We start from the raw sequence: 26,824 nt of genomic DNA on the forward strand, positions 1-26,824 counted from the left end.
CGAACCCAGGACCTTCCACCTATAAGACCATCAAGCGCTCACTACTGTGCCTAAAGTAAAAGGCGAGTGCCCAGGATCGAGCCCTGAATAGAAGCCGATCACCACTAGACTATCACTGCTAATAGGAAAATTGGCATTAACTATTGTAGGTACTAGGTACTAGGTAGTAAGTAGTAAAGTACTTTCTCTTTAGTGTCTTTTGTTTGATTTTGGTTCTAATGAACTTTGAAACTCATGGCCAGGTTCTACAAAGAGTAACAAGGCATAAAGATAGACTGCTTGTACCCAGAATCAAACTAACTTTGTATAGACAAAATGCATTTTGTATGGCGATTCAAATATTCAATAATCTACCAACGGCCATGAAAGAAATGACACTTCCTAAATTTAAACGGAAGCTACACGAGTGGTTATTATTTCATTGTTTTTACTCGGTTAATGACTTCTTAAATTTCAAAGAATAATTATTTGGCGGATAAAGTGTTTGTTGTTAACAATTACTAATCTAAGTACTATAACTAATAATAATTTTAATGATAGCATGTTGACATACTTTTTTCCACTTTTGATGTCTGTTTACATAATATTTTATTAATTTTAATGATTTGACATTTTGTAATCGCAATATTTTATTTTGTTTCGTACTCAATATTCTCCTTTAAAATACTAATTATTGATGACTTATTTAAATTAGGTATATATTATTGACATTTATTGTACCTACTTAATAACATTGCACGCCATACTTGGTAATACACTGTTTCCAAAAAAATATTGTAACACCACTTCACGTGTATTTTTTGCAATAAAAAATTATGAATTATGAATTATAATTAAATAAAACAATAGAATTTGGAGTGTTTTATTTATTTAAATATTTACACTACAATTAACTTAATTGGACAAAAATATTTATACAAAACATCAGTAAGATTCTACTGGCTATGATACAAAATAATCAACCATTTTAAATACCTAACAAATTCGATTTTACAAGGATGCTAAATTTTGGTTACAATTTTATAAGTATTGATTTTTTTAATAAATATTAAGTATGTATTTAGATATTATACGGTTTTGTTTTGATTTTTATTTTATTTTATTTTAAATTGCGTGTCATTAGACAGAAGCGAAAATTTTATTTCGTCTTTACTAACTGTTGCTTGTACACATCAAATCAGTGAGAGTCCTAGCGTTTATTCCTATGTATCTGGATGTATTATATATGATAGTAATAATTTAGGTGCGGAGGGAAAAGACATAAATTGTGGAGGAAAAAAACAAAAAAAATTGCAGAAACTGCAGTTTTGTCCTTAAAATGTTACTTTAGTAGTGATATTTAATTAAGGCCTCATCACTTTAACAGGTCTCTTGGGATATCATTCACCACCATTCTAAATACTGATTTAATCGTTTACATTGGGCTTCATTAACCGACTTCAAAAAAAGGAGGAGGTTCTCAATTCGTCGGATTCTTTTTTTTTTTTAGACTTTTACAAGTCACTATTTAATTATGTTTTTATTGGAGTAGATTGTTAGATATTTTACAAAATAAAACTAGGGTACAGTACTACCACATTTGTAAGTCGCAAGCGCAACCTAACGTCAACTAAAACCGAATTTAGACCAAGGAAATACAGACCTTATTGCTTGACGTTTAGATTTTAAACACAAGAACAACAGAAACTCGTGCTATGCAACAAGCAATAGCGGACGGACGCGCGCTTTGATTGGCTGAGTTATTTTCGCGCCATTCAATAATAAGATTTCTGCGCAAGTACATCGGCGTAACTTACATAAGTCGTAGTACTGTATCTCTACGTAGTATAAAACAAAGTCACTTCCCGCCGTCCGTCCCTCTGGATACCTAGATCTTTAAAGCTACGCAACGGATTTTAATGTGGTTTTCATCAATACGTATAGTTATACGTATAGTTTAAATACTGTTTTGTGTTAATTGGTAGAAATATAGCGATAATTCAAGATGTCGGAAGAAATCAGGTCGACTGAGAGCTTTCATCGAAAATGCTGTCCTTATTCTTTCGAAATATGACAAAATGATGTATGATGGAATTGTTTTCTGTTTATTAGGACTATACTACAAAATCACTCCATAAGTCCACACTGACACATCAGTATCTATGTTGCACCCGTGCGAAGCCGGGGCGGGTCGCTAGTGTATAACTAAGTAGTCTAGTATAGTCGCTCGGCCTTGCTCGGTCCGTGCGCGGCCGCGTACTCCTGCATGCGTCGCTCGAGCTCGGGCCGGAAGTGCCGGATCAGGCCTTGCACCGGCCACGCAGCGCCGTCGCCCAAAGCGCATATCGTGTGTCCTGACGACAAACAAAATATTAGCGAGTTGTATGTACATCCGACAGAAGTGAAACTTCTTTGGATATATATATCACAACACGCTCATTAGATAGCGGTTTTTTCTCAATTTGGTAAGTTTCCCTTTTTTGATTACTACTACAACTTCCAGATATCGATTTTGAAAGAATACAGCAAAGTAAATAATTTCGAAAAGGTGTGCACTTTTTGTAGTTATAACAGGATGTGCAATAGACGACGTAACAGATAATACTAACCTTCAATCTGTTTGGAAAGCTCCCATAACATGTCAATTTCTTTAGGTGATGCATTGCCATCGACGAATCTGAAAAAAAGAAAAATATCATTAGATATTTCCCAAACACAGAAAACATGTATCATTACCGCAAGCGCAGCGAGCATTACGTTTAAATAGAAATTATAATAGTGTAGTGAGTTAGTGACCTACTAAGTACTAGGGAAACACAACTGACCTGTACATGATCTTGTTCATCCACGACACGCCCTCGCGGCACGGCGTGCACTGGCCGCACGACTCGTGCTTGTAGAACATGATGAGGCGCGCGATCGCCTTCACGATGTCCGTCGACTTGTCCATCACGATGATGGCCGCCGTGCCCAGCGACGTCTGCGCCGCCACCAGACCGTCGAAGTCCATTAGAACGGTCTCGCAGACGCTGAAAGCAAATAAGTTTTTGAAGTGAAACTTCTTTATCTAAGGAATGACAATACCGCGTGAAGGTATTGGAGGTGCTACGACAGGCATACATAAGACAGCTTTTGTTATGAGAAAAAACAATTTAGAAAAAACATTATGAGAAGAGACTAAACAAAGTTTTGTTTTGAACGAAATATGAAAGTATGGCTACTGGTACTGGATGTATTGATCAGAGTACATGACTATTGTTGAGTTACTACATTATCGAGTTACTTCTTAGGTATGAAAGGTGTGGAGGAGGATGATGGCCAGCAGGCTGTCCCAGCCCCCGGTGACGCCGCCTGCGTGTCCCTCGATCAGCTCCTTGAGAGGGATGCTCATCTCCTCTACGGTGCAGGGAGTGTTCGCATGACAACAGATGATGAGCTACTTACTCCTTCGGTATGAGGGGCGTGGAGGACCCCCCGGGGATGATGGCCAGCAGGTTGTCCCAGCCCCCGGTGACGCCGCCCGCGTGTCTCTCGATCAGCTCCTTGAGGGGGATGCTCATCTCCTCCTCTACGGTGCAGGGAGTGTTCGCATGACAACAGATGATGAGCTACTTACTCTTTGGGTATGAGGGGCGTGGAGGACCCCCCGGGGATGATGGCCAGCAGGTTGTCCCAGCCCCCGGTGACGCCGCCCGCGTGTCTCTCGATCAGCTCCTTGAGGGGGACGCTCATCTCCTCCTCTACGGTGCAGGGAGTGTTCGCATGACAACAGATGATGAGCTACTTACTCTTTGGGTATGAGGGGCGTGGAGGACCCCCCGGGGATGATGGCCAGCAGGTTGTCCCAGCCCCCGGTGACGCCGCCCGCGTGTCTCTCGATCAGCTCCTTGAGGGGGATGCTCATCTCCTCCTCTACGGTGCAGGGAGTGTTCACGTGACCAGAGATATTGAACAGCTTGGTGCCGCTGTTGCGAGGCCGGCCGAATGACGCGAACCATGTTCCGCCGCGACGGCAGATTGTCTGAAAAAAATAATTTATGCCAAAATATACAAACAGGCCTTAATGGTTACTACACAGTAGTCTTTACATGGGGATATTCGCCAAACGAATAACATGCACGCACAGAATACTTCAGTTATAGCAGATCAACTATGACACCTATTGAGGCTTTTCTCTCTGTACTATAGTCAGCATGGGCCCCACCAACATCAACTTCGAAACCTGCTCCGCAAGGCAGACCCTCAATCCATCCCATCATTAAAATAAAGTTTAATAAATAAAAATATAGTATAACTATGGTGGTACATCAATGGTCTCATTACTCAATGTGGTGCGACACCCAAACATATCTGCATCAGCCAGGTGAGTGGCTTGATTCCTTCTTGCCCTTGAAGGATTTAGACAGCAATCTTCTTTTCACACCCGCTCTTCAATGTATGAACACATCAAACAACAGATGGACAACGAAGTAATCCTTAAGGGACCCTTGAGGCTTACTTTGTTGTCCGTCATTTTTCCTTTTGAGGTATGGGACCCGACAAGTATATACTATAACTTACTGGGGCCACAGCAATGGTCTCCACATTATTCACAGTGGTGGGGCACCCAAAGACGCCCACGTCAGCAGGGAAGGGTGGCTTGAGGCGCGGCTTGCCCTGCTTGCCCTCAATGGACTCGATCAGTGCTGTCTCCTCCCCACAGATGTAGGCGCCTGCTCCTCGGTGCACAAACACGTCAAAGTCAAAGCCTGAACCGCACGCGTTCTTACCGATTAAACCAGCTTGGTAGGCCTGTAATAGAACAAGGTTATGTGAATATGCCCTAAAAAACCAAAATTAAAAGTGAAGTCAAAGTAAATGAGGAATAGAATCAGTACCCTTGTTATAAATGCGAAAGTGTGTTTGTTTGTTAGTTTGTCCCTCAATCACGTCGCAACGGAGCAAAGGATCGACGTGATTTTTTGCATGGGTATAGTTAAAGACCTGAAAAGTGATATAGGCTACTTTTTATCCTGGAAAATTGAGTTCCCACAGGAATTTTTTAAAACCTAAATCCACGCGAAAGAAGTCTGGTATGGTAATCTTACTATGAAAGTTGAAAATAGCAATATTTGTTCATGACCACAATTTAATTTTTTTTGTGTGATGTAACCACAAATTCAGTTTTCAGATTTTTCCCCGAATGTCTGCTATATGACCTACCTACCTGCCAAATTTCATGATTCTAGGTCAACGGGAAGTACCCTGTAGGTTTCTTGACAGACAGACAGACAACAAAGTGATCCTATAAGGGTTCCGTTTTTCCTTTTCAGGTACGGAACCCTAAAACTTACGCCAATCCGCGTTGCGACGTGATTGAAAGACAAACCAATAAACTTACAAACCAACAAACACACTTTCACATTTTATAATATGGGTTTTGATTAGTTTAAGATAGTTTGATAAGCATACCTCAGCAATAGCTACTTGTAAGTTACTGGCTTCATTATAAAACTCTCCTCTGATGTAAATATAAGCAGCCTGGGCTCCTATAGCCTTCCCAGCCACCAAGCAGCCTTCCACCAGCTTGTGAGGGTCATGGCGCATGATCTCTCTGTCCTTGCAAGTGCCAGGCTCTCCCTCATCAGCGTTAACCACCAGGTACTTGGGTCGGCCGCCTGAGGGCTTGTTCATGAATGACCACTTCATGCCGGTGGGGAAGCCGGCGCCCCCACGACCTCGGAGACCAGATGTTTTGAGTTCATCTGTAATTAACATATTTAGATTAGATTAGGTTTACCGAACCAGTGGTAGATGCATCCGACGATTCGAAAGCATGAAAGTTTACTTGAATAAAAAATATTTATTTATATTATTATTATTATTTATTTAGTGAGTTTCTTTTATAAATCAACTAGCTGATGGCTGCGACTTCATATGCGTGGATTTAAGTTTTTAAAAATCCCATGGGAACTCTTTGATTTTCCGGGATAAAAAGCAGCCTATGTCACTCTCCAGGTCTTAAACTATACCTATGCAAAAATCACCTTGATCCATTGCTCCTTTGCGACGTGATTGAAGGACAAACCAACAAGCACACTTTCACATTTATAATATGATATGGCATAATGGCAGCTATCTGTACCCTTAGGAAGAGTTCGGTAATGGTTTGGTGAGTTTCTTTTAAAACATTTAAAAGATTTGTTTATAAAATCTGTCAAATATGTAAGACATTTAAGAGGCTGTCCTTGAGTTTAGAATCCAAACCAATTTCAAACTACTTTCCAGACTAAATACTTTTAAAATTTCAAATACTAATAAGTATTTATCTAAACTATAATAGTCAAATGGATGAGTTTTTATTGAGGATCCAAAAACATAATAATTTAAACTGCTATTCTGCATGACAGAATTTTTATTACTTAAACCATCAATAGCTCAATGGCCAGGGACAGACAGAAAACCAATAAATCAACAGTTCAAACCCTAACTATTACACTATTTTTATACCTACTCCAAATTCAGTCAAACGGAAATCTGCTTTAGTTTATCTTAAATATGTAAAAGGGAAAGGTGACTGACTGACTGATCTATCAACGCACAGCTTAAACTACTGGATGGATAGAGCTGAAATTTGGCATGCAGATAGCTATTATGACGTAGGCATCTGCTAAGAAAGGATTTTTGAAAATTCAACCCCTAAGGGGGTGAAATTTGTGAAGTCCACGTGGACGAAGTCGCGAGCATAAGCTAGTTGAGTAATAAATGTGCTTCACAATATTGTGAAATTGGAAATCTAGCAAATAGTAAAAGTTCAATAACACAAACACTTACTGACAAGCCAATCGGTGCCCTTTAGTAATATCTCCTTGGTCTTATACCAGTCCCCACGGCTCAGCGCTCCCTTCAGTCGCCAGTCATGTCTTCCATATAGGTTCGTGAAGATCCTGTCACTATCACTCAAGGGACCAAACTTCGTTTTAGCGCTCTGGGTTTGTTGGAAGCGTACCGAACCATTGTTGTTGATACTAACCAAAGGCCCCACAACTCCTGAAAGACAGAAATATGTCAAAATTATGTAAGTCGTCCTACTACGCACCTATGGTAAAAGTCCGCACAGAGTGAAAATTCAAATCGCTTTATAATTTTACCATAAAATTGTTAATAAAATAGTGTGTTTTTACTTACCGAGATGAGTTTTTGTAGCCTGAACCACCCTTGCCAGAGCACCAGCCATTTTTCAATTTTTTTCAAATTCCAATGGAAATTGTCAAAAACGTCATAACATGTCATGGAATAAATACACCGAAACCACCCTACTATAGAGAAAAACACTTTTTTTTCAATTTATTTACGGCCTGGGATGTAACTTTTTAAAGGCAATACTGAGTGAAAAAACCAGAGTAAATAGAAAACAATTACCAAAGAGTAATGAATACGTTCTATATAGTTGTCACCAAATCAAATATTTACATTTTTCATAAAAATATTTTTGCTCAAATATTTAAAGTAAATTGGCCTGATTCCGTCTGTTATTTTATAATTTAGTAGTATTACGAAATGTATTTTTCGCTTCTTTTATATTTCCACACTTAATTTTCAGACCAATTGTAAACTTTTTTTTATTCATCTTAGTTCTTTTATTTTCATTCGTAACGTACTGCGTTAATAATAGTGAAAAGAACAGAATGGCAGCCGTAATCCCTGCAGTTACGAGGCTATCAAGCAGAATTATACGAATTCTTGGATGCAATCCAGGGCCTATGACTCTACAGGGTACCAATACTTATTTAATAGGAACTGGAAAAAAGTACGTATTTAGCTAGAATTTCGTTGTCTATAATATCAAACTTTATGATAAGATAAAGTATTTAGTATAATAAGTACCTAATACAGTATTTAAGTTATACTAATAATATATTAATAATATTATTATATAAAAGAAAGAATTTCAAAAATAGTGGTATAATAGTTCATTATCATCATCATCAAATCAACCCATTGTCTCAGGCTCTCCTTTCAGAATAAGAAGGGTTTGCCCAAAGTCCACCGCGTTGGCCAAGTACAGATTGGCAGACTCCACACACCTTAGAGAAATCATGGAGAACTCTCACCGTTTCATATGTAGCAAGTGTTTAAATGTTTAAAATGCACTCCAAAAAGTGTGTGTGCCCAAGATCAAACCTCTTATCTCTCGAATAGGAGTCTATGATAACTAGGCTCGTTTTGAAGACCTCCCTGGCGCAGTGGTAAGCGCTGTGGTCTTATTAGTGGGAAGTCCCAGGTTCGATTCCCGGCAAGGGTTTGGAATTTTATAACTTCTAAATTACTGGTCTGGTCTGGTGGGAGGCTTCTGCCATGGCTAGTTACCACCCTACCGGCAAAGCCATGCCACCAAGCAATTTAGCATTCCGATATGATGCTGTGTAGAAACCAAAGGTGTATGGGTTTAATAAAAACTGCCACCCTCCTTCCAGGTTAGTCCGCTCCTATCTTAGACTGCATCATCATTTACCACCAGGTGAGATTGCAGTCAAGGGCTAACTTGTATCGGAATAAAAAACTAGGCTATCACTAATATCATTAAATTATCTATAACTACAGTAGGTACAATATATAGATTTGAAATGAAATGAAATTATTTATTTGCAAGAAACATTTTATAAGATGTTAACATAATATTAATAACTAGCTGCTCCGGCGAACTTCATACCGGCCAACATTTCGTCATTCAAATTTTTTAAATTTTTCTCTCCGTAAGAACCATCCTAGTACTTCAAGGAATATTATAAAAAAAGAATTAGCGAAATTGGTTCAGCTGTTCTCGAGATTTGCGATCAGCAACACATTTAGCGATTCATTTTTATATATAGAGATTATCCTATGTTTCATCAATTCACATGCAAAATATGTTATGAGTTGTCTACATGATCATTATGATGCATTAAGTATAATTCCCTTTTTGCATAACTTTCCCTTTTTTTTTGATAAACTCAACTAAAATGTTTATCTAATCTTTTCAGCCGTATTTTGCTTGATACAGGTGACAAGGATGTAAAAGATTACCAGGAACACCTGTCCAATGTGGTTACATCTGAGAAGGTGAACATTGAACACATTGTGGTGACACACTGGCATCATGACCACATTGGCGGAGTGGAGAACTTATACGGATCTATTGCAAGTTTGTAAAATTACTTCTTCTTCTTCTTCCTTACCTTATCCCACTCTACGTGGGGTCAGCACAACATGTCTTCTTCTTCCATTCACTTCTGTCATTCATCAACATATTATCCACCCCTTTTTCACGCATATCCTCTTTCGCGCAATCCATCCACCTTTTCTTTGGTTAAAATATTTGTTTACTGAACCTTTGCTTAAAGACAGAAGTAAATCTGGAAAAATTAATAGTTTCTGAAGATAAGAAAAGCTCTTATATAACAAGTTAAAAATTACTAAACCCTTTGCTAAAAAACCGGCCAAGTGCGAGTCAGACTCGCGCACTGAGGGTTCCGTAATCCGTACTTCAATAGTGTTTTATCGACACAATTTTGTACAATAAATCAAAAACGAGCGAGTATGACTCGCACTTGGCTGGGTTATTTAATCATTTATATATTAATTGCTTAAACAACTTAATTTCACACAGAATTGGCAAAAAGACAGAGAATAAAGTTATAATTTGATGTTTATAGAAAGCCCGAAGGTGTGGAAGCACAGAAGGGACCCGATCGACATGCCTGACAGTCAGCTACCCAACACAATCGCACTCAACTGGCTCTCTGATGGACAAGAGATCCAAGTTGAGGGAGCCACAATCAAAATACACCATACACCAGGTCATTATTATTAACAAAAAAGCTTTTTTTTAATTTTATTTTATTATTTTTTAATAGACTAAGCAGCTTTCGCTGATGCGTCTATATCAGAAATGCTCCGAGTTTTCCAAATGTTTGTCTTATCTATTCTTGAACTGGTTAACAGAACTTGACATAACCACATCCTTAGGCAATTTATTCCATATGTGAACAACTCTGTTGGTCAGAAAGTGTTTTAATGGATTTGATGATGGCAATTGATATTGTAGCTTCATATCATGTCCCTTTAATCTAGGATTGCTCCTTCTCGGAAACATGCTCTCAAAATTTGGGACTTTATAATAATTTTCCCCTTATTTGCTAATTTTTTTAATCATTTTGTTATTTAGGACTAGCTTATGCCCGCACCTTCGTCTACGTGGACTACACAAATTTCAAAATCCTATTTTAACTCCCTTAGGGTTTGAATTTTCAAAAATCCTTTCTTAGCGGATGTTTATGTCTATATCTGCATCTGCATACCAAGTTTCAGCTCGATCCATCGAGCGGCGCCGTGCCCGCCGCCCCTTCGATCGCTCCCGTGTATGTCCTTTCTCATAAGAGAAAGACAGATAGAGTTTACACAATAGTTAGAGAAGTGTTTGTTAAATTTTTATTTGCAGAGCTGTGCAAGCTGAATTCAACTTTATTGCGTCGTGACAGAGTCGCTATTTATTTGAATATCTTTAGGGAGTGATTCTTCTGTACCTGGAAGGTACTATTAAGTATTTTCTGCTTGTTTATTTGTCCCCAGGTCACACCACAGATCATGTAGTCCTAACCTTACTTGAAGAGAACATACTCTTCAGTGGCGACTGTATACTGGGGGAGGGGACGGCAGTGTTCGAGGATCTCTACACTTACATGAAGAGTCTCCAGAGGATACTTGATTTGAAGCCCTCTGTTATTTATCCGGGACATGGAAATGTTGTTGAAGTAAGGAAGTTCTCGAAAATCATTCAAAGGGGTTTAAATATCTTAGTCTGGAGCCTGGCCTACCTTCAGTGCGACAAGGCTCTCTTGGCACTTGAATGACATTGACAGGAGGGCGCTGTTGGAGAACAAAGGCTTAGAATATTCAAACAAGAACAACGGGAATACTTGACGGCAACGTTAGTTCCGATTTTCGCCACGCGCCAAGATAGCCTTGTCGCACTGTACATGTTCGCCATTCGTTTTTTTTTTCAAAATAGCGGCCACGCATAAAACCTGCATTAATCAATAGCTGATGGTATCAATACAAACAAGTATTGTTTGAGACAAATTCTTACAAAGTGTCACGTTTTCGATACATAAATTATCAAAGTTGTACTGGCTAGACTAGTTGTACTAATGACTCCACCAGTACAACTTTGAAAGCTTATATCTCAGAGACTTGATACCTACTTTAGAAGATCTTGTCTCAAAAATTTAATGTCTGAAAACCATTGACTATTTTGTGGTGTGCTATCTCATACTAACCATATTATTGGTGCTAAACTAAATTGATAAGTGAATTGACGCGCTAAATGAGTTGTCATGCTTTTCACAATGACCCTCGCGGATTTTCTTTGACTTGTCTAAATTAGCACTACTGTGGCATTGCGGTAGAGGCGACATGTCTTTTCTACAATTATTTCGAAGTAAACTAAACTTTGACTTCTCTATGTAAGGTACAAATTTCTGTAGACTGTTCAGCTTTCATCGCTTACATTTTTCGGTAGAAGTAATGTTTGAACGACAGAGTTAAGTGGCAGAGATAGGGAAAAATTCTCACACTAAATACTTGGTACCACCCTGAGAAAGTTTCTTCTTCCCGACCTCATTCTACGCAGTGTCGGCACAACATATCTTCTTCTTCCACTCACTTCTGTCATCCGTCAACGCAAAGTATCCACCCTTTTTTTTCTCTCCTCTTTTTTCCTTCCACATGCATAAAAGATAGTAGCCTCAAAACAGCTGTTCTGTTTTGCGGCCTTTTTTCAGCGCAAATGACGTTTGAACGTTACTTCTGTCCGAACGAGGATCTCTTACACTGGAATTCTTTGTCAAGATAGGGGCTTCTTTAGGGGACCATTTAGACGACATGAGTCATATATTCAACCTTAATATACTGCATACAGGTTACACAATAGAACACATGCCGTCTGAATGGTCCCCTAAAGAAGCCCCTATCTTGACTATGAATTCCAGTGTTAGACACACCAAACACTTCAAACCGAAATGACTAATGAATCTTTTTTGCAGGATCCGATAGAAAAGATAGAATATTACATAGAGCACAGAAACCAACGAGAGAAGCAAATTCTTGACACACTCACACAAAATAATTCAGACAAGCAACTTAACGAGATGGACTTAGTCAAAATGATCTACACGGAGACTCCCGAGCACCTGTGGCCGGCCGCTGCCTACAATGTCAACCATCATCTCACGAAGCTGACTAAAGAGAATAAGGTCAAATGTGTGACCGTTGACGGAGAGAGTAGATGGCAGTTTGTTGGGGCTAGAAGTAACTTATAAAATGAAGAATTTTGTGGCTAGTCTAAGGAAAAATCATTTAAAAAGATTGCGTGATGCATTAAATGACGTTCAACCGTAAAACAGGGGTTTGGTGTAGTCCACGCGGACCAAGTCGCGGGCATTAACATAAAAAACTATAACTAAAGGGGTGGTACACAAGGTACAGTTCTTGCATTTCACGAAGGCGAGTGGCTCATGCTTGTGTTTAAGTCGTATCCGTATAAATAAGGCAAAGTAAATGTGTGCGTTTGCGATCACTTGCTTACGACCGATTGGTCCGATATGCACGCACACTTACGCAATGTCCGTGTATACGACGTTACTACAAGTAAAGTTCACTCGCCTTCGTGAATTGCAAGAACTGTACGCACGGTTATGGATATGATATTATTATGAAAAATTAAAGGTTTTATATTCTGTTAATAAAATAATGATTATATTGATAGACTTGTTTCTATTTCCTTATCACCTTAATATTCGGATCAAATGTTAATTAATTTCACTAGGAAGTAGGTAATGTTCAATGTTTATGTCTGTCTGTCCGTTACCCGTAGCAGATAGGTAACTGCGTTCGATCGGTAGATCGTTCATCAGATTTTGTTGAAAGTTTGTACAGTCGCGGTTACCACTTCCGTTAAAGGGTATGATACTATCAACGTATCGCGCGCGCTTGCCGCGACTAGCTGTTGACTAATTTTTCGCTCAAGAAACTTAGGTAGTATATGATTCTGTACCTGAGCAAATTCTCCCTCCACTAGTTAGTCGCAGCGACATGAGCTATTGAAGAAAAACTCGCTTGGCGGTGAAAACACAATATGCGCAGGAATTACACCGCCTGCCGCACTCGCATGCTCGCTCATAGCCCAGCAACAAAACTATTCCCTCGTTGCTGGCCAACTCGTTTCTAGTTTTATAGTTGGAAATAAAACCAAACAATTTCCTTACAACACAAACATTTATTTTACATTGAGACATAACAAATAATAATTGTTTATTATTTTTATAATCTTATACAAAATTGTATTGTTACCTAAATTATAATCTACCTAGTTACTTAAAGAGCTGTTTCATACCCGTCACAAAAGTTGAAATTACAGATACACTGGTGGTAATGTATCACCTGTCAATCTGTCCTAAAAATGATATCGTGCAAGAGTCGCGATTTGTCATCCCCATACAAAACAGCGCATTAATTGCGAGAAAGTTGTATCAGCCATTATTACAATATCAAAAAGTCATTGACTGAATTTATCTAATAGATACTTTTCACCCAATAGTGAGAAAGAGTCGGCCAATCAGAGGCTGTTGCGATCGTCACACTAGCTGTCAATATTTACGGTAAAAACTCCAGCAGGCCGATTGTCTAAAACCTGCATCAATCATTATTACAATCTCAATTGTTCTGATTGGCTGAATTTGTGCGATTCTTGTTGCAACAATGCATTGTGGCCAATAGTGAGCGAGCATTAACCAATCAGAGATGATTGCGATCGTGACATTGTAGCTGTCAAACAACCGCGGTAGAGCCACAGTATAAAGTGACACTCGCTATTGGCTACAATGCATTGTTGCAAACATACAATAAAATTGGCCAATCACAACAATTGAGATTGTAGCAATGGTTGATGCAGCTTTTCCGTAATCGACCATCTACGGGTCCGGAAAACCTGAATCGACCTGCAGCCTGCAGCTGCTATCGTATCAACATGTCAGTGCCAACATGACAATCAGTGGCGGATTTGTAGTCTTGGCCGCCCTAGGCCCCAGGCCATCTAGTAAGTAGGTACCAGCCGCCCCTTTCTTAGCACTCATGATAATAGACTACATACTTAACGATTTTTTTTATTTCCAACTTTTATCATAATTAACATCAGTGAATTTTTTTCATGATTGGCCGCCCATTATACCTGGCCGCCCTAGGCCCGGGCCTACTGGGTCTTAGGGCAAATCCGCCACTGATGACAATTTTGCATGACAGATCGCGATTTTACACAAAAGTCGCTTGTCAAAAAAGTTACAGAATTAATAAGGTGCGGTAAAAAGCTTATTATATTAGGTCGCGGCGGACCCGCATAGTTGATGTAACCGTCAACTTTGTCAACTTTCGTGACGCGTACTTTATCAACTGTTTACAGTTTGTGAAATACTATAGTCAGAAATATACTAGCGTGTCGTGTTGTGTCGTGACGCGTCAAGAGCATATCGGTTTCATACATTTAGTATAGTTAGTTTAGAGAGTGATACACACTAAGAGTGGAGCGGTTTATTGTGATTTGTGATGCCTTGTGTCGTACTAAATGTATGAATCCGATATTCTTCTGACACATCACAACACAACACGCAGTAAATTTCCAGCGTAAGGCATAGGATTATGCCGTTACAAGAATTTGATTCCGTATTCAATCAAGGGCTAATTTATCGATCGTCAAATAAATCTCTGAGGAATAAGTTTGACTTTTGAGTTTTCGGTCATGAAATCTGTCAAGTTTATCCCTTAGTTATACCTACTCTATCCGCGGAAAGAAGTTAGTATAGCGCTCTCTCTATTACGTAATCCCATACAAATGATAGAGACAAAAATCTCAGTGGGCGTTAACCATTTTGAGCCCCCAATCAATCACAAACGTTACTATGTTTTCTAATTGAATTTCGAATGGTTTTTGAAATCATGTGCGCGATTGTTGGTGACTCAAATTGGTTAACGCCCTCTGAGATTTTTGTCTCTATCATTTGTATGGGATTACGTAACAGAGGGAGCGCTCTAATTAATTCTTTCCGCGGATAGAGTATAGGTTTCCTAACGATTGAAAAATCAGCTACATGGTCTGGTGTGCTTTCAACTGGTGTAGAGGTATGCGTCGTGTAATCTGCCGAAGCATACGTTTGGGTAGTTAGCGCATGCATATAAAACAAGTTGAAAGCGCACCAGTATGGTAAGTAACCTATAAATAAACAATAAATTAAATACATTATATACATACAACATAAGATGATTATGGATTTGAGAGAAATTACATTGAGAGAAATTTTCTTCCGATTCTTTCTTCCCAAAATATGTCCATTAAAAAGGGAGGACTTTTTATCGATTTACCTACTGAAAACTGCGAAATTCTTACCGAAATCGGGAAAATTAATTATCCCTTTTGAAATGAAACACTTTGAAAAGCGAAAAATAAGGAAATTTTCCCAGTGTAGACTCAAAATATTGAATTTAGGAGTTTCATATTTTTTATATTTATAATCGTAATAAAAAATAAGTATCTATTGAGCATTGTATAATAATTTTATACTCCAGAATAAAATAAATAAATAAAGGCAAATGATAAAACAAAAGGCACTTTCAACCAAACAAGTGATGTCATATTATTATGATTTATAATTTGTCTTGGTTTACTGTAACAACTAAATTAAACTATCTAACATAATGGCTGGTTCACATTATGCCAGAAGTATTCCAGTAGCGAATTGTTCATGTATGTGTAAGTCCAGTGAACTGTTCTAGTGATGTATTGCTAGTTGCAAAGTGATGAATGTAGTTAGGTATCCAACCCAGCTAAAGAAGTTGTCTTCAATCCAGCCCATTGGAGTCTTATAGAGATAAGCCAGTGTCACAGAATTCTTAGACATATTGTTACAAACGCCGTTGCAACTTATATGCCTGCGAGTGTAATGAGTTAATGAATGACAGAAACAATGGATGATTCACGTTATTCCAAGCACGGTGAACTGTTATTAGTTTTGTGCAAAGTGGGCACTGAGTGACAATTCATACAAAAACATCAAAATAAATTAATTCTAAATTCCCTATTAAGGCTGAAATTAGAGTAATTTCAGTCACGTTATCTACTAATGAGAATGTAAACGACGCATTTTGATTCGCAGTTTGACACAAACTGGAGTTTAATATAAAATTGAATGCAATGTAGGGACTCAAGTTTGGCCTCGTTTTTAGACGATGGCATTTATTCAATTTCCAGTCTAGCGCATAAAAGAACTTACTGGATTTAGGTACCTACTGGATTAATGTCAACCGGCCTTATTTTATCAAAACGGATGCTTTGCAATATAATTGAGAAATAGTTACTTTTATTAGCTGCTTAATGGAAGGCAACTTAGACTGGAACAATATGAACCAGCCATATCATGGATTTTCATAAGGTGGAGATTTCTCCATTTTATTGTATAAATAATTAGCAATTGGCGTCGATTCTGATGTTTTTCTTTAAACTAAATTTAGAGTATCTGCATCCTTTTTTTAGTACTGCTAAACAAGGACGGGAAATTAATTTAAAATTTAGAGACCCTAAATTTTACTGCCACCTACAAACTTACGAAGTTTGACAGTCTTAAATTAAATTTAAACCTGTCAAGCTGTATCTGTCCTTTTCGTATTACATTAGTAAGAAAAGGATGTGAACACTCTAAAATTTAGTTGTGTTCAGAACCAGTACCATTAATTAGTATAAATAGTTAGCTATGCCTATCTACTGCGCACGCGTTTGGCGGGCGGCGGCATCCGGTCCGAGTCGTCCATGAATCTGTGCTTGTCGATGTAATCCAGTAGGAACTCCTGAGTCACTGGGTTCTTTATACTCTCGAAGACCGCTGTAAACAAACATTTATTACAACTCACATACATTATATCACTAAACGATGCTCGCGACTTGGTCCATGTAGATGTAGGTTTTTAAAAATCCCGTAGGAACTTTTGTCCGTTTCCGGAATGCAGGCTTGCAACGTAAAAATTGGGTAAACGACACAGACAAACAGGTACACTTTCGTATTTTGAATATATTACTATCATATTATATGTCATGTGCCACAGAACATAATTTTTATCTTCATACATTTTGCAGGTATATTGGGGCGGATTCTCTTGTACACAATCTCTAAACTAAACTAAAATGACACGTCTAAATCTATTGCTATCCCTGTCATAATGTTTCTTGCGGAAAAGGATAGCAGCAGGTTTAGACCTGTTAATTTAGTTTAGTATAGAGATTGTGTACAAGAGAATCGGCCTCATTATTGGACTTTCCTTTACACAACTTTGACTGACTGACTGATTTATCAACGCACATCTCAAGTTACTGGACAGATGAGGCTGAAATTTGACATGCAGATAGCAATAGGCTAGTTGACACTTTTTTTAAGTAGGTCTTAAATGGTTGATATTTGTCCTATTAGATCAAAAAAATTAACACTATATTTTTTTGCGCCCTAAAAACCGTAAAACTTTAATTTAAAAATATATTTTTCTTAGACAGGTGAAAACACTGTCGGCCATGTTTGGCCGATAGATTATCTGTGCTCTGACGTCATGCATTTGTAAACAACAGCATAACTTCCCAAAGTTTAATAAACATGACTTCTATACTAGTTTACATAGGGATGAAATTTCTTTGTTTACATATTTAATGACGTCACATTATGGCTGACAGCGTTTTCTGCGTTTCAAATAAAAATAAAAACTGTATTTTTTTAAATTGGATTTATATATCCATCCTGCGTTTTTAATAATTGTTATTGATATATTTCGTTGTCTTACGCAAAATACTATAATAAATAATCATTTATTGGACGAAATTAGATATGAGTCAAGTAGCCTATTATGAGAGAGACATCTGCTAAGAAAGGCCTTTTGAGAATTCAATCCCTAAAGTTACTTGAATATTTGAAAAGAGCAACTACCGAGCTTGTTGCTGATTGTTTTTGGTAGTTCACTTGTAAAAGTTTTTTTAAATAAAAAATATTTTTTTTTCAAAAATACTTCCAAACTGAATGGCAACAATTTTATTTATTATGAAAATGAAAATATTTTTTATTCAATTAAACTTTTACAAGTACTTTTGAATCGTCAAATGCATCTACCACTGGTTCGGAATGCCTTTCCTACCGAGAAGAACAAGCAAGAAACTCGGCGGTTGCTCTTTTCAAACATTTGATATACAATATTATACTTATATAAGAAGTAATTGTAGTCCCGCACATGGCTGGAACGAGCTGCAGGTCAAATCCACGCAATATTAAAAAAAAAACTACGTACATTTGGCAGTATTGTAGCTGTTGGGGAAGCTCTTGTCGGTGCGCTCGCGCATGAACACCCACTCGTTGTTCTCGACCTTGCACTCGATGATCTTGTTGTTGAGCTCCCGTATGGCTTTGGTGACGCGCATCGTGGCGAAGAACGTGTCACCGCCCGTGTACAAGCAACCGATCTTCTTTGGCAACATACTAAAAACAAGTGGAAGTATTGTTTTAGCGTTTAAAATATCGTGAGTGATTTCCATTATACAAAATACCTCTCAACAGCCTATACTCACGTATTTAGTCGACGTTAGCCCGACTAGTTTCAAACCCATCCGGGGTCCTTTGTCAAGGGAAGTATTGTTCGTTCATCGTAACTTGACGCGTGAGAATATGTTGGCACCATTGCAAATCACACAATGATAAGCCCTAATTTCTAAGGAATAAAGCAAACAAAGATTGGTGCCAATAATTTATTCTCACGCGTCAAGTTACGATGAACGGACAATAGTCAAAGCCTGACCAGAAATATAAAGAACCTGCTTTAGTTTTTTTTTTCATTTGCTTCACTAGTATATGGTCTATGGTCACTAAGTGTATGCTCTTGTATAAATTAGATCCAGGGGTTTTCCGCAATATCGCGAGGACTTACCCGGGTCTTGTGTCAATAGTGATCTTCAGCTTAAAGTCGACACTGTTCATGTTGCTCGGCTTCCACTTCAGTACGTCCGCACAAGGCCCGGGCACGTACGGCTGAAATTAATTATATCATAAAAAGACAGAAGGCGGAAGAGAGTAAAGTAATATGAAAAAAATTCATGGTATATTGCACTAACTACCAGGCTTAAAAGGGCTAGAACCCAGAGCCGTAAAGCCAGTTAAAAAAAAAGAAGGTGGAGGACTGTGCGTGGTGAAAAAAGGCTACGTCCAGCAGTGAACTCCAACAGGCCGATTTTTTTTCAAATAGTAGAGTAACCTTTACGCTTAAGTAAAATTTATGACACTAAACTGCTTGGTTTTACTAATCTCTTTGACGGCCATTTTCGGTGAGTGAGTCCATCCGAAAATTTTTGGTTACTCTCTCAAATTGCGCCTAAAGAAGTTTTACTTTAAAAATATTGACCTTTACTATCGAGGCTTACGTCACTGCAGTGCCTGTACTGTTCTTTTTCTCTTCCTGGCTTTCTTTTCCGTACTTAGAAGCAGCCGTTCGTCGTACGTGAGACCTTTGGTGCGGCTTCCCGCCGGATAACTCCAGCCACCTGAGCTCATTCCAAAATCCTAGCGAGACACCCAACTCGACGAGGATTGAGGAGTGCCTGCACTGTTACTGATACTCTACCTCTTTGGAAGGCTGGAAGATGAGTCCGTCGGGCTCGTGGTGAAGCGTGCGCGCAAACTTGTCATCCAGCAGTTGCCCCGCCATGGTGACATCCCAGAACCCCTCCAGGATCACGCCGAACGGCTCGCGCTCCTTCGCTATCCTGCCCTACGTCACTGCTGTTGCTGATACTCTACCTCTTTGGAAGGCTGGAAGATGAGTCCGTCGGGCTCGTGGTGAAGCGTGCGCGCAAACTTGTCATCCAGCAGTTGCCCCGCCATGGTGACATCCCAGAACCCCTCCAGGATCACGCCGAACGGCTCGCGCTCCTTCGCTATCCTGCCCTACGTCACTGCTGTTGCTGATACTCTACCTCTTTGGAAGGCTGGAAGATGAGTCCGTCGGGCTCGTGGTGAAGCGTGCGCGCGAACTTGTCATCCAGCAGTTGCCCCGCCATGGTGACATCCCAGAACCCCTTCAGGATCACGCCGAACGGCTCGCGCTCCTTCGCTATCCTGCCCTCCGTTATTGCTCTGTGCCTGCAATATGGTATACCTACTGTATCAATAATAGCTGATGAGTTAGGAATATAAATACTAGAGGAATATTTAGTTTTATTTTAGGTTTTAAAAATCCCGAGGGAACTCTTTAATTTTTCGGCATAAAAAGTAGCCTATGTCCTTCCCCGGGATGCAAGCCATCTCTGTACCAAATTTCGTCAAAATCAGTTGAACGGATGGGCCGTGAAAGGCTAGCAGACAGACAGACAGACACACTTTCGCATATGCCTTTTTGGATATGAAAATGGAGGTCATTTCATGATTAACACCACAAGATAACGACACCGTGCCGTGTTTAAATTAAAAATAGCCTCATTAAAATTACATACGCTTACACGCGATGTTTGAGCAAAATCTGATGACAGAATTCGAGATAGAAACCGTAACCTCAGGTAAAATGGACCTAAAGTTTCTTGAGTTAACAAATGAATTTTTGACTTCACATCCTTATGATTTTCATTTCACATCGTTTCCGCTTGGAACGCTGGCTTTAACTAACTTGAGCTAGCAATTAAGGGCCATTTTACTTTTCCGCTGAAGTGTTTCGACGGTCGAATTGTATAAACGTCACTCGTCAGTGTAACGTGAAATCTCATACTAAGCACACAGTTTGAGTAATATCAGTTACCCGCCTAATAAAAAGAAGTTTTTTTCTTCTGCCGAGTTTTGTCGGTTGCCACTGTCACATTGTAGGGTTGCTCTGTTAAGACGTCTTCGTTGGGCATATCTCTTTAGACTGTGGTATGACTCACCTAGGCTTAATAATCTCGTTTTCTATGCAGTGCAGCCGGACGGGGTGGAAGGGCTCTTTGCCCACGTTGATGTTGTCGAAGCGGATGATGTCGTAGCACAGGTAGCGCGGCTTCTCCACACCATCTACTTTGTCTATTACTAGCTCCTGGAAACACAACTTTCTATCATATCCACCTCATCCTGTCTATCATATTTGTGTCTATTATCTCCACTTATTCCTGTCTATTACTTCACTTGGTCTTGTCTATCATATTCACTTAGTCAAGTCTATCACTTACAAATAATCCTGTCTATCATGTTTGCTTAGTCCTGTCTACCATATTGTCTTGTCTATCATGTTCATTTGATCTTGTCTACCATGTTCACTTAATTCTGTCTATTTTGTTCAGTTAGTTCTGTGTATCATGTTCACTTAGTCCCGTCTATCATGTCCACTCAGTCCTGTCTATTAGTTTACTTAGTCCTGCCTATCATATTCACTTAATCTTGTCTATCACATTCATTTAGTCTTGTCATGTTCACTAAGTCCTGTCTGTTATGTTCATTTAGACTTGTCTATCATGTTCAATTAATCCTGTTATCACATCCACTCAGTCCTGTCTATTAGTACACTTAGTCCTGTCTATTATATTCACTTAGTCTTGTCTATGTTCAATTATCATGAGTCATGTAGTAGTACTTACACCATCAAGCAGAGTGTTCTTCAGATGCCTGTCGTCCTTATTGTGCAGGAACTGCAGGTTGTGCACCTTGAACACGCAGTTGTCTCTGTCTATCATGTAAACCTCGTCTTTGCCGTCAATTAACATCATGTATCTGAAAACCAATGTATCATAAATCATAATATATCTAAAAAGCAGTGTATCACAAAAATCACGAACCGGAAAATCATTTTCATTTAAATCTTAAAAACCAATAAAATATCATGTGATTAAACTCAATGGCTACTATAGTATATCAGAAATGTTAAAAATAATAATTAGGTACCTAATAGTAATTTTGCAAATCAATGCAGTTATTAGTAGGTTCCAGAACGCAATAATTATATCACTATTACAATTGTCGCAAGCTCCACCTGATCAGTATCCTTATTATAAATGCGAAAGTATGTTTGTTTGTTGTTTTGTCCTTCAATCACGTCGCAACGGAGCAACGAATCGACGTGATTTTTGCATGGGTATAGTTTAAGACCTGGAGAGTGACAGGCTACTTTTTATCCCGGAAAATCAAAGGGTTCCCACGGGATTTATAAAACCTAAATCCACGCGTACGAAATCGCGGGCATCAGCTAGTTCATTAATATATTAGATTACTTAGGTAAATAATCTAAGTTAACATAGGTTACATACCTAACGCCGTCGGCCTTCCAAGACACTCTATAAGGCTTGTCGTGCAGGTACGATATATTCTGCATGTCCATGGAAACAGGCTGGGCTCCAGGGAACTCCTTGCCGGTCCACTTGCAGAACTCTTTAGCTTTCTTCTGGACCTCTGTAGCTCTGGGTTCCACTTCGAAGAGTGACACCCCGCTCACACCAGCCATGAACTCCTTGTTCTTTATACGGCGTTTCTTTCTGCTGTGACCACTGGGTCAAACAAAATTATGGCTTTAGTATTACGTGCGATGCATACTGAAGATTGGAGTGTTTCAACGCACAGCTCAAACTACTGGACGGATCAGGCAGAAATTTGGCATGCAGATAGATATTATGACGTAGGCATCCGCTAAGAAAGGATTTTTAAAAATTCAACCCCTCAGAGGATGAAATAGTGGGTTGAAGTTTGTGTAGTCCACGCGGACGAAGTCGTGAGCATAAGCTAGTTAATACTATGATTATAACAAAGAAAGTTTCTAACTACAAGGCTCTCGCCATCTCCCGGACGAGAGAGTGTCGCCACTATCGCCACGATAGTATCGTCCTGTGGAGATATGCCCACAGAGTTTGTATTGAATTTTGTGACACGGCGAGACTATTGCAGCGATTATTTCTTGTTTAGATAGATTTCTCGTTGTTGCATGTTAATTTGTTTTTATCAATTTTTAGCTCTTACTTTGATTTACTTAATGAATGTTACGTATTTATTGTTTTTGTATTATTATTTATTTTATTGCTATTTCTAGTAAATAGTTATATTTATTAGTCAAGTACGTGATAAGTTTCATCTCTCCAGGGTTGGGCGATAGAATTGCGACACAGTGTTTCACTAATGCAGTTTTATCGTTGGTGTTATTATTTGTAACAAATTATATAAGTTTTCTTATGCCCTTTATAAACTAAATAAAAGAGCTGATATGCAAACGCTGCGTACAGAATATTTTGGATAGGTTGAGTCAACACTTAGATACGGCATTATGTTCTGGGGTAACTCTGTTGACCGTGAGAGAGTTTTTAAGGCCCAGAAAAGGTGCATCCGAGCAATACGAAACATGCACTGGACTGACAGCCACATTTTAGGGACCTGCAGATTTTGACATTTCCCTCGCTTTTTGTTTATGAGACAGCTGTTTTTGTACACGGCAACCTCGATTTATTTAAAAATATTAATAACAGGAGACACCCATTAAGATTGCGTGCACAACATTCGAAGACAGCGAAAATGCAAAAAAGCATAGTTTGTCTCGCAATTAATACTTATAACAAAGTATCAAATGAGATAAAGAAACTACCCATGACCAGTTTTAAAACATCACTAAAGACATTTTTGATAAGCAAAGCTTATTATTCTATTAAGGAGTATCTTAATGAATCGAGCATAATTTAGTGATTACTTAATGCACGATTTACTTTTATTTAATATACATAGGAACCCCATTACATTAACTTAAAATTTTGAATAATAACGTCATTTTAACTCAACATTGTTCTTATCCGACTATTTGACATTTTATTCAGATTTGACATATTTCACTACCAGACACATTTTTACCTTATTTTTACACAATAAAATATGTATGAGTAATATTATCAGAACTATGTACACGATGCTAGGTATAACATAACATATTGCATGCTAATAGGCAGAATTTGGCTGTACCTTTTTGTTTTTGTAACATCTCAACTGTTTACCCATATTCGCAATAAAGAAATTTGTATTTGTATTTGTATTTGTGTTATTTTCGTTTACACATATTTTACTCATAATTAATTATTATATTGTTTTTGTAAAATATTTTTTGTAGACTTAAGTGATTAATAAATAAATTCTAATTCTAATTATCTTGTCTATGGAGATGGTGCCTGATATGCCACTTACTTGGAACTTTGTACAGATGCACTCTGTGAGTTACTCGGTGCATCATCATCATCATAGTCCACTTCTTCTTCTTCTGAAAATAAAAAAAAATGATTTACAATTTTGATTTCTCAAAATTTAATTCAGCAATTATTTCATCTCAAATGCAACACTCCAAGAATATGGTTTAGTGCCCCCAATAGCAGTTGTATTTTTTTGAAAACTAAACTTGGGTTCAGCCATTGGTACATTTGATCACCTGGGTAGTACAAAGACTTTTAAAAGTAAAAACCCGCCAAGTGCAAGTCAGACTCGCGCACCGAGGGTTTCGTACTAGTCGTATTTTTTCGACATTTTGCAGGATAAATCAAAAACTACTATGCATAAAAATAAATAAAAATCTGTTTTAGAATGTAGAGGTAAAGCCCTTTCATATTATATCCCACTTAGTATAGTTATCTTATTTTGAGAATTGAAAATACTAATATTATTTGTTCATGACCACATTTTGATATTTTTTTGTGATGTAACCACAAATTCACTTTTTTCGGATTTATTCCTTTACTTGTGCTATAAGATCTACCTACCTGCCAAATTTCATGATCCTAGGACAACGGGAAATACCCTATAGATTTTCTTGACAGACACGAAAGATGGACAGACAACAAAGTGATCCTATGAGGGTTTTCTTTTTGAGGAACAGAACCCTAAAAACAAATACTTTAGTAGTATTTTAATTAACCCACCATTGCACCATTCTGGCCTCTCGGGCGCAGATATCATATCTTTGACATCGTCATATCGTCTATACAGTTCTTCTATGTAGTCCTGCTTATAAATCCCTGGAGCTCTGAAATTAGTTTACTTTGAACTTTCTAATCACTAGTCTTGAATCCATTGTATTATAAAAAACTAGCTGATGCCCGTGACTTCATCCGTGTGGAATTCGGTTTTTTTAAAACCTGTGGGAACTCTTTGATTTTCTGGGATAAAAAGTAGCCTATGTCACTCTCCATCTCTTTATCTATACCCCTGCAAAAAATCATGTCAATCCGTTGCACTGTTGTAACGTGATTGAAGGACAAACCAACAAACAAACACACTTTTGCATTTATATTAAGGGTACTGATTGCACTCTTACAATTGCAATGATACAATCTACAAATTTTGGATATCATTTTAAAACTTTATTAGGGTTTAGACTATTGATGGTAATTCTGATATCTACTGATTTTAGAGTACTTGCATCTTTGAGTAATCACTACCCTTATTATGAATGCGAAAGTGTGTTTATATGTTGATTTGTCCTTCACGTCGCAACAGAGCAATGTATAGACGTGATTTTTTGCATGGATAGAGTTAAGGAGAGTGACATAGGCTTCTTTTTATCCCGGAAAAAGAAAGAGTTGCCACTGGATTTTTAAAAACCTAAATCCACGCAATGATGCGGGCATCAGCTAGTAAGTAATAAGAAAAAGAAAAGACAAACTTATTTTAGTTTAAAAGTGTTAAACATTACATACCATGACCATGGGTAGCTCTAAAATTATTTTCAATTAATTCTTTTAAAAAAAAGATACAAATATTCTTGCTGTTTTAAAGCAATAATCAAGAGGTCTAACATATTATATGCTAGCAAATTAAAACAAACCTAACCTTTTTTTAGCAAACTCCAAGAGAGCTGCCTCCACACTGAAGTCTAGCTGCTCCACCATGTAAGAAACTATGAGGAACCCAGTCCTGTTGAAGCCATGTGTACAGTGCACACCAATAATTTCATTTGGCTTCTGATTCATAAAGCTACTTACTATTTGTATGAATTGTCTGAAAATAATTACCCCTCATTATCTTTATTGTTAACTTATATACACTATTCAATACATAATAATTATGAATTAAATTCCCCCGCCATGTTGAGTTCATGTTTATTTTGGATAATCTCAAAAACGAAATTTTTATAAACACGTTTGATATAAAGCTAAGGCAGTGGTAATACATGTTTATAGAAATAATTAAAAAAATATTTTACGTACTGTGTTTGTTGCGCCGAAGGTGTTTCGCCGTGACCACGACATTGCATTTTAACATATTTACAATCCCTCCTCTCTATCTCCGATTTATCATAGAATCGGGACGTGTTCGTCAGGTCGATCCAGAGGCCGAGCTTTCTCTGAAACCGAATTCTCACACGTCAACATCGCGAAGAACTGCCCTGCAAATTGTGTCAAAAAGTTCACTTACCTTAAAACTTTTTACACTGTCAAATAGCATAGTAGGCGTGAAACGGTATATATCCTGAACCTTATCATTGTAGCGTGAATCAAGAGGAGTTTTAAAGGCCAAAAACTGGTCTGCGAACAGACCCGTGGCTTTCCTTGGACATTTCAACCAACGACTTGGGATAGGGCCTGGATTTCTGTCCGACATGGTCACGAGCTGTGGCAGATGTACACAGTTAGTTCATTAATTTAATACTTAATGAATTACAAATAATACGGTTATCAAAACAGCTTCATTGTTAAAAAAAATTACGGAAAATTACTAGTCTAGAAAATAACAATGACAAATGACACTATATGTTATTGGTCTGTGACATTGACAATCCAATGACC

General features: G+C 38.2%; 3 protein-coding genes and 1 long non-coding RNA gene across 5 annotated transcripts in view; 1 reads left to right on the forward strand and 3 right to left on the reverse strand.

The window, feature by feature from the left end:
• Positions 1 to 846: 846 nt before the first annotated feature.
• On the reverse strand, positions 847 to 7,306 carry ND-51 (NADH dehydrogenase (ubiquinone) 51 kDa subunit). Its single transcript, XM_034972727.2, has 8 exons — positions 7,147 to 7,306; positions 6,793 to 7,008; positions 5,431 to 5,723; positions 4,540 to 4,770; positions 3,768 to 4,000; positions 2,805 to 3,008; positions 2,589 to 2,656; positions 847 to 2,333 (listed from the first exon to the last, which is right to left on the reverse strand). Exons 1-8 carry the CDS (start codon positions 7,193 to 7,195, stop codon positions 2,194 to 2,196), a joined length of 1,434 nt encoding a protein of 477 aa, XP_034828618.1. The 5' UTR covers positions 7,196 to 7,306; the 3' UTR covers positions 847 to 2,193.
• An 82-nt stretch (positions 7,307 to 7,388) lies between these two features.
• Positions 7,389 to 12,760, forward strand: LOC117985947 (beta-lactamase-like protein 2 homolog). Its single transcript, XM_069500945.1, has 5 exons — positions 7,389 to 7,768; positions 8,982 to 9,142; positions 9,654 to 9,797; positions 10,570 to 10,751; positions 12,042 to 12,760. Exons 1-5 carry the CDS (start codon positions 7,647 to 7,649, stop codon positions 12,315 to 12,317), a joined length of 885 nt encoding a protein of 294 aa, XP_069357046.1. The 5' UTR covers positions 7,389 to 7,646; the 3' UTR covers positions 12,318 to 12,760.
• A 493-nt stretch (positions 12,761 to 13,253) lies between these two features.
• Positions 13,254 to 26,824, reverse strand: part of LOC138402826 (uncharacterized) — a 62,102-nt gene continuing 48,531 nt past the window's right edge. Inside the window, exon 2 of the long non-coding RNA XR_011237171.1 lies at positions 13,254 to 13,687. This is a non-coding gene — a long non-coding RNA (uncharacterized lncRNA). The remainder of the gene's footprint in view (positions 13,688 to 26,824) is intronic.
• On the reverse strand, positions 13,856 to 26,778 carry mRNA-cap (mRNA capping enzyme). 2 transcript variants are annotated; one of them, XM_034971966.2, is made up of 12 exons: positions 26,454 to 26,778; positions 26,246 to 26,382; positions 25,869 to 26,036; positions 24,959 to 25,062; positions 24,234 to 24,303; positions 22,328 to 22,564; positions 21,662 to 21,794; positions 20,978 to 21,123; positions 20,039 to 20,204; positions 18,997 to 19,097; positions 18,364 to 18,551; positions 13,856 to 16,922 (listed from the first exon to the last, which is right to left on the reverse strand). In XM_034971966.2, exons 1-12 carry the CDS (start codon positions 26,637 to 26,639, stop codon positions 16,798 to 16,800), a joined length of 1,761 nt encoding a protein of 586 aa, XP_034827857.1. In that variant the 5' UTR covers positions 26,640 to 26,778; the 3' UTR covers positions 13,856 to 16,797. The 2 variants fall into 2 exon arrangements, with proteins under 2 accessions (XP_034827857.1, XP_034827850.1); XM_034971959.2 differs by having other exon boundaries at positions 24,234 to 24,306.

This window comes from Maniola hyperantus, chromosome 1 (genome assembly GCF_902806685.2).
Source record: "Maniola hyperantus chromosome 1, iAphHyp1.2, whole genome shotgun sequence".
Taxonomy (NCBI): Eukaryota; Metazoa; Arthropoda; class Insecta; order Lepidoptera; family Nymphalidae; genus Maniola; species Maniola hyperantus.

Bases quoted from the DNA above. Each gene is read 5' to 3' on its own strand.
- ND-51 (XM_034972727.2), bottom strand. From the start codon at position 7,195: ATGGCTGGTGCTCTGGCAAGGGTGGTTCAGGCTACAAAAACTCATCTC. The intron at 7,009-7,146 runs GTAAGTAAAAAC...TCTGTCTTTCAG, and splicing joins GGCTACAAAAACTCATCTCG to GAGTTGTGGGGCCTTTGGTT. The intron at 3,009-3,767 runs GTAAGTAGCTCA...ATTTGCTTTCAG, and splicing joins ACGCCCCTCATACCCAAAGA to CGTCTGCGAGACCGTTCTAA.
- LOC117985947 (XM_069500945.1), top strand. From the start codon at position 7,647: ATGGCAGCCGTAATCCCTGCAGTTACGAGGCTATCAAGCAGAATTATA. The intron at 9,143-9,653 runs GTTTGTAAAATT...TGATGTTTATAG, and splicing joins CTTATACGGATCTATTGCAA to AAAGCCCGAAGGTGTGGAAG. The intron at 9,798-10,569 runs GTCATTATTATT...ATTTGTCCCCAG, and splicing joins CAAAATACACCATACACCAG to GTCACACCACAGATCATGTA.
- mRNA-cap (XM_034971959.2), bottom strand. From the start codon at position 26,639: ATGTCGGACAGAAATCCAGGCCCTATCCCAAGTCGTTGGTTGAAATGT. The intron at 24,307-24,958 runs GTGGGTTAATTA...TTTTATTTTCAG, and splicing joins GAGGCCAGAATGGTGCAATG to AAGAAGAAGAAGTGGACTAT. The intron at 21,124-21,661 runs GTAAGTACTACT...TTGTGTTTCCAG, and splicing joins AGAACACTCTGCTTGATGGT to GAGCTAGTAATAGACAAAGT.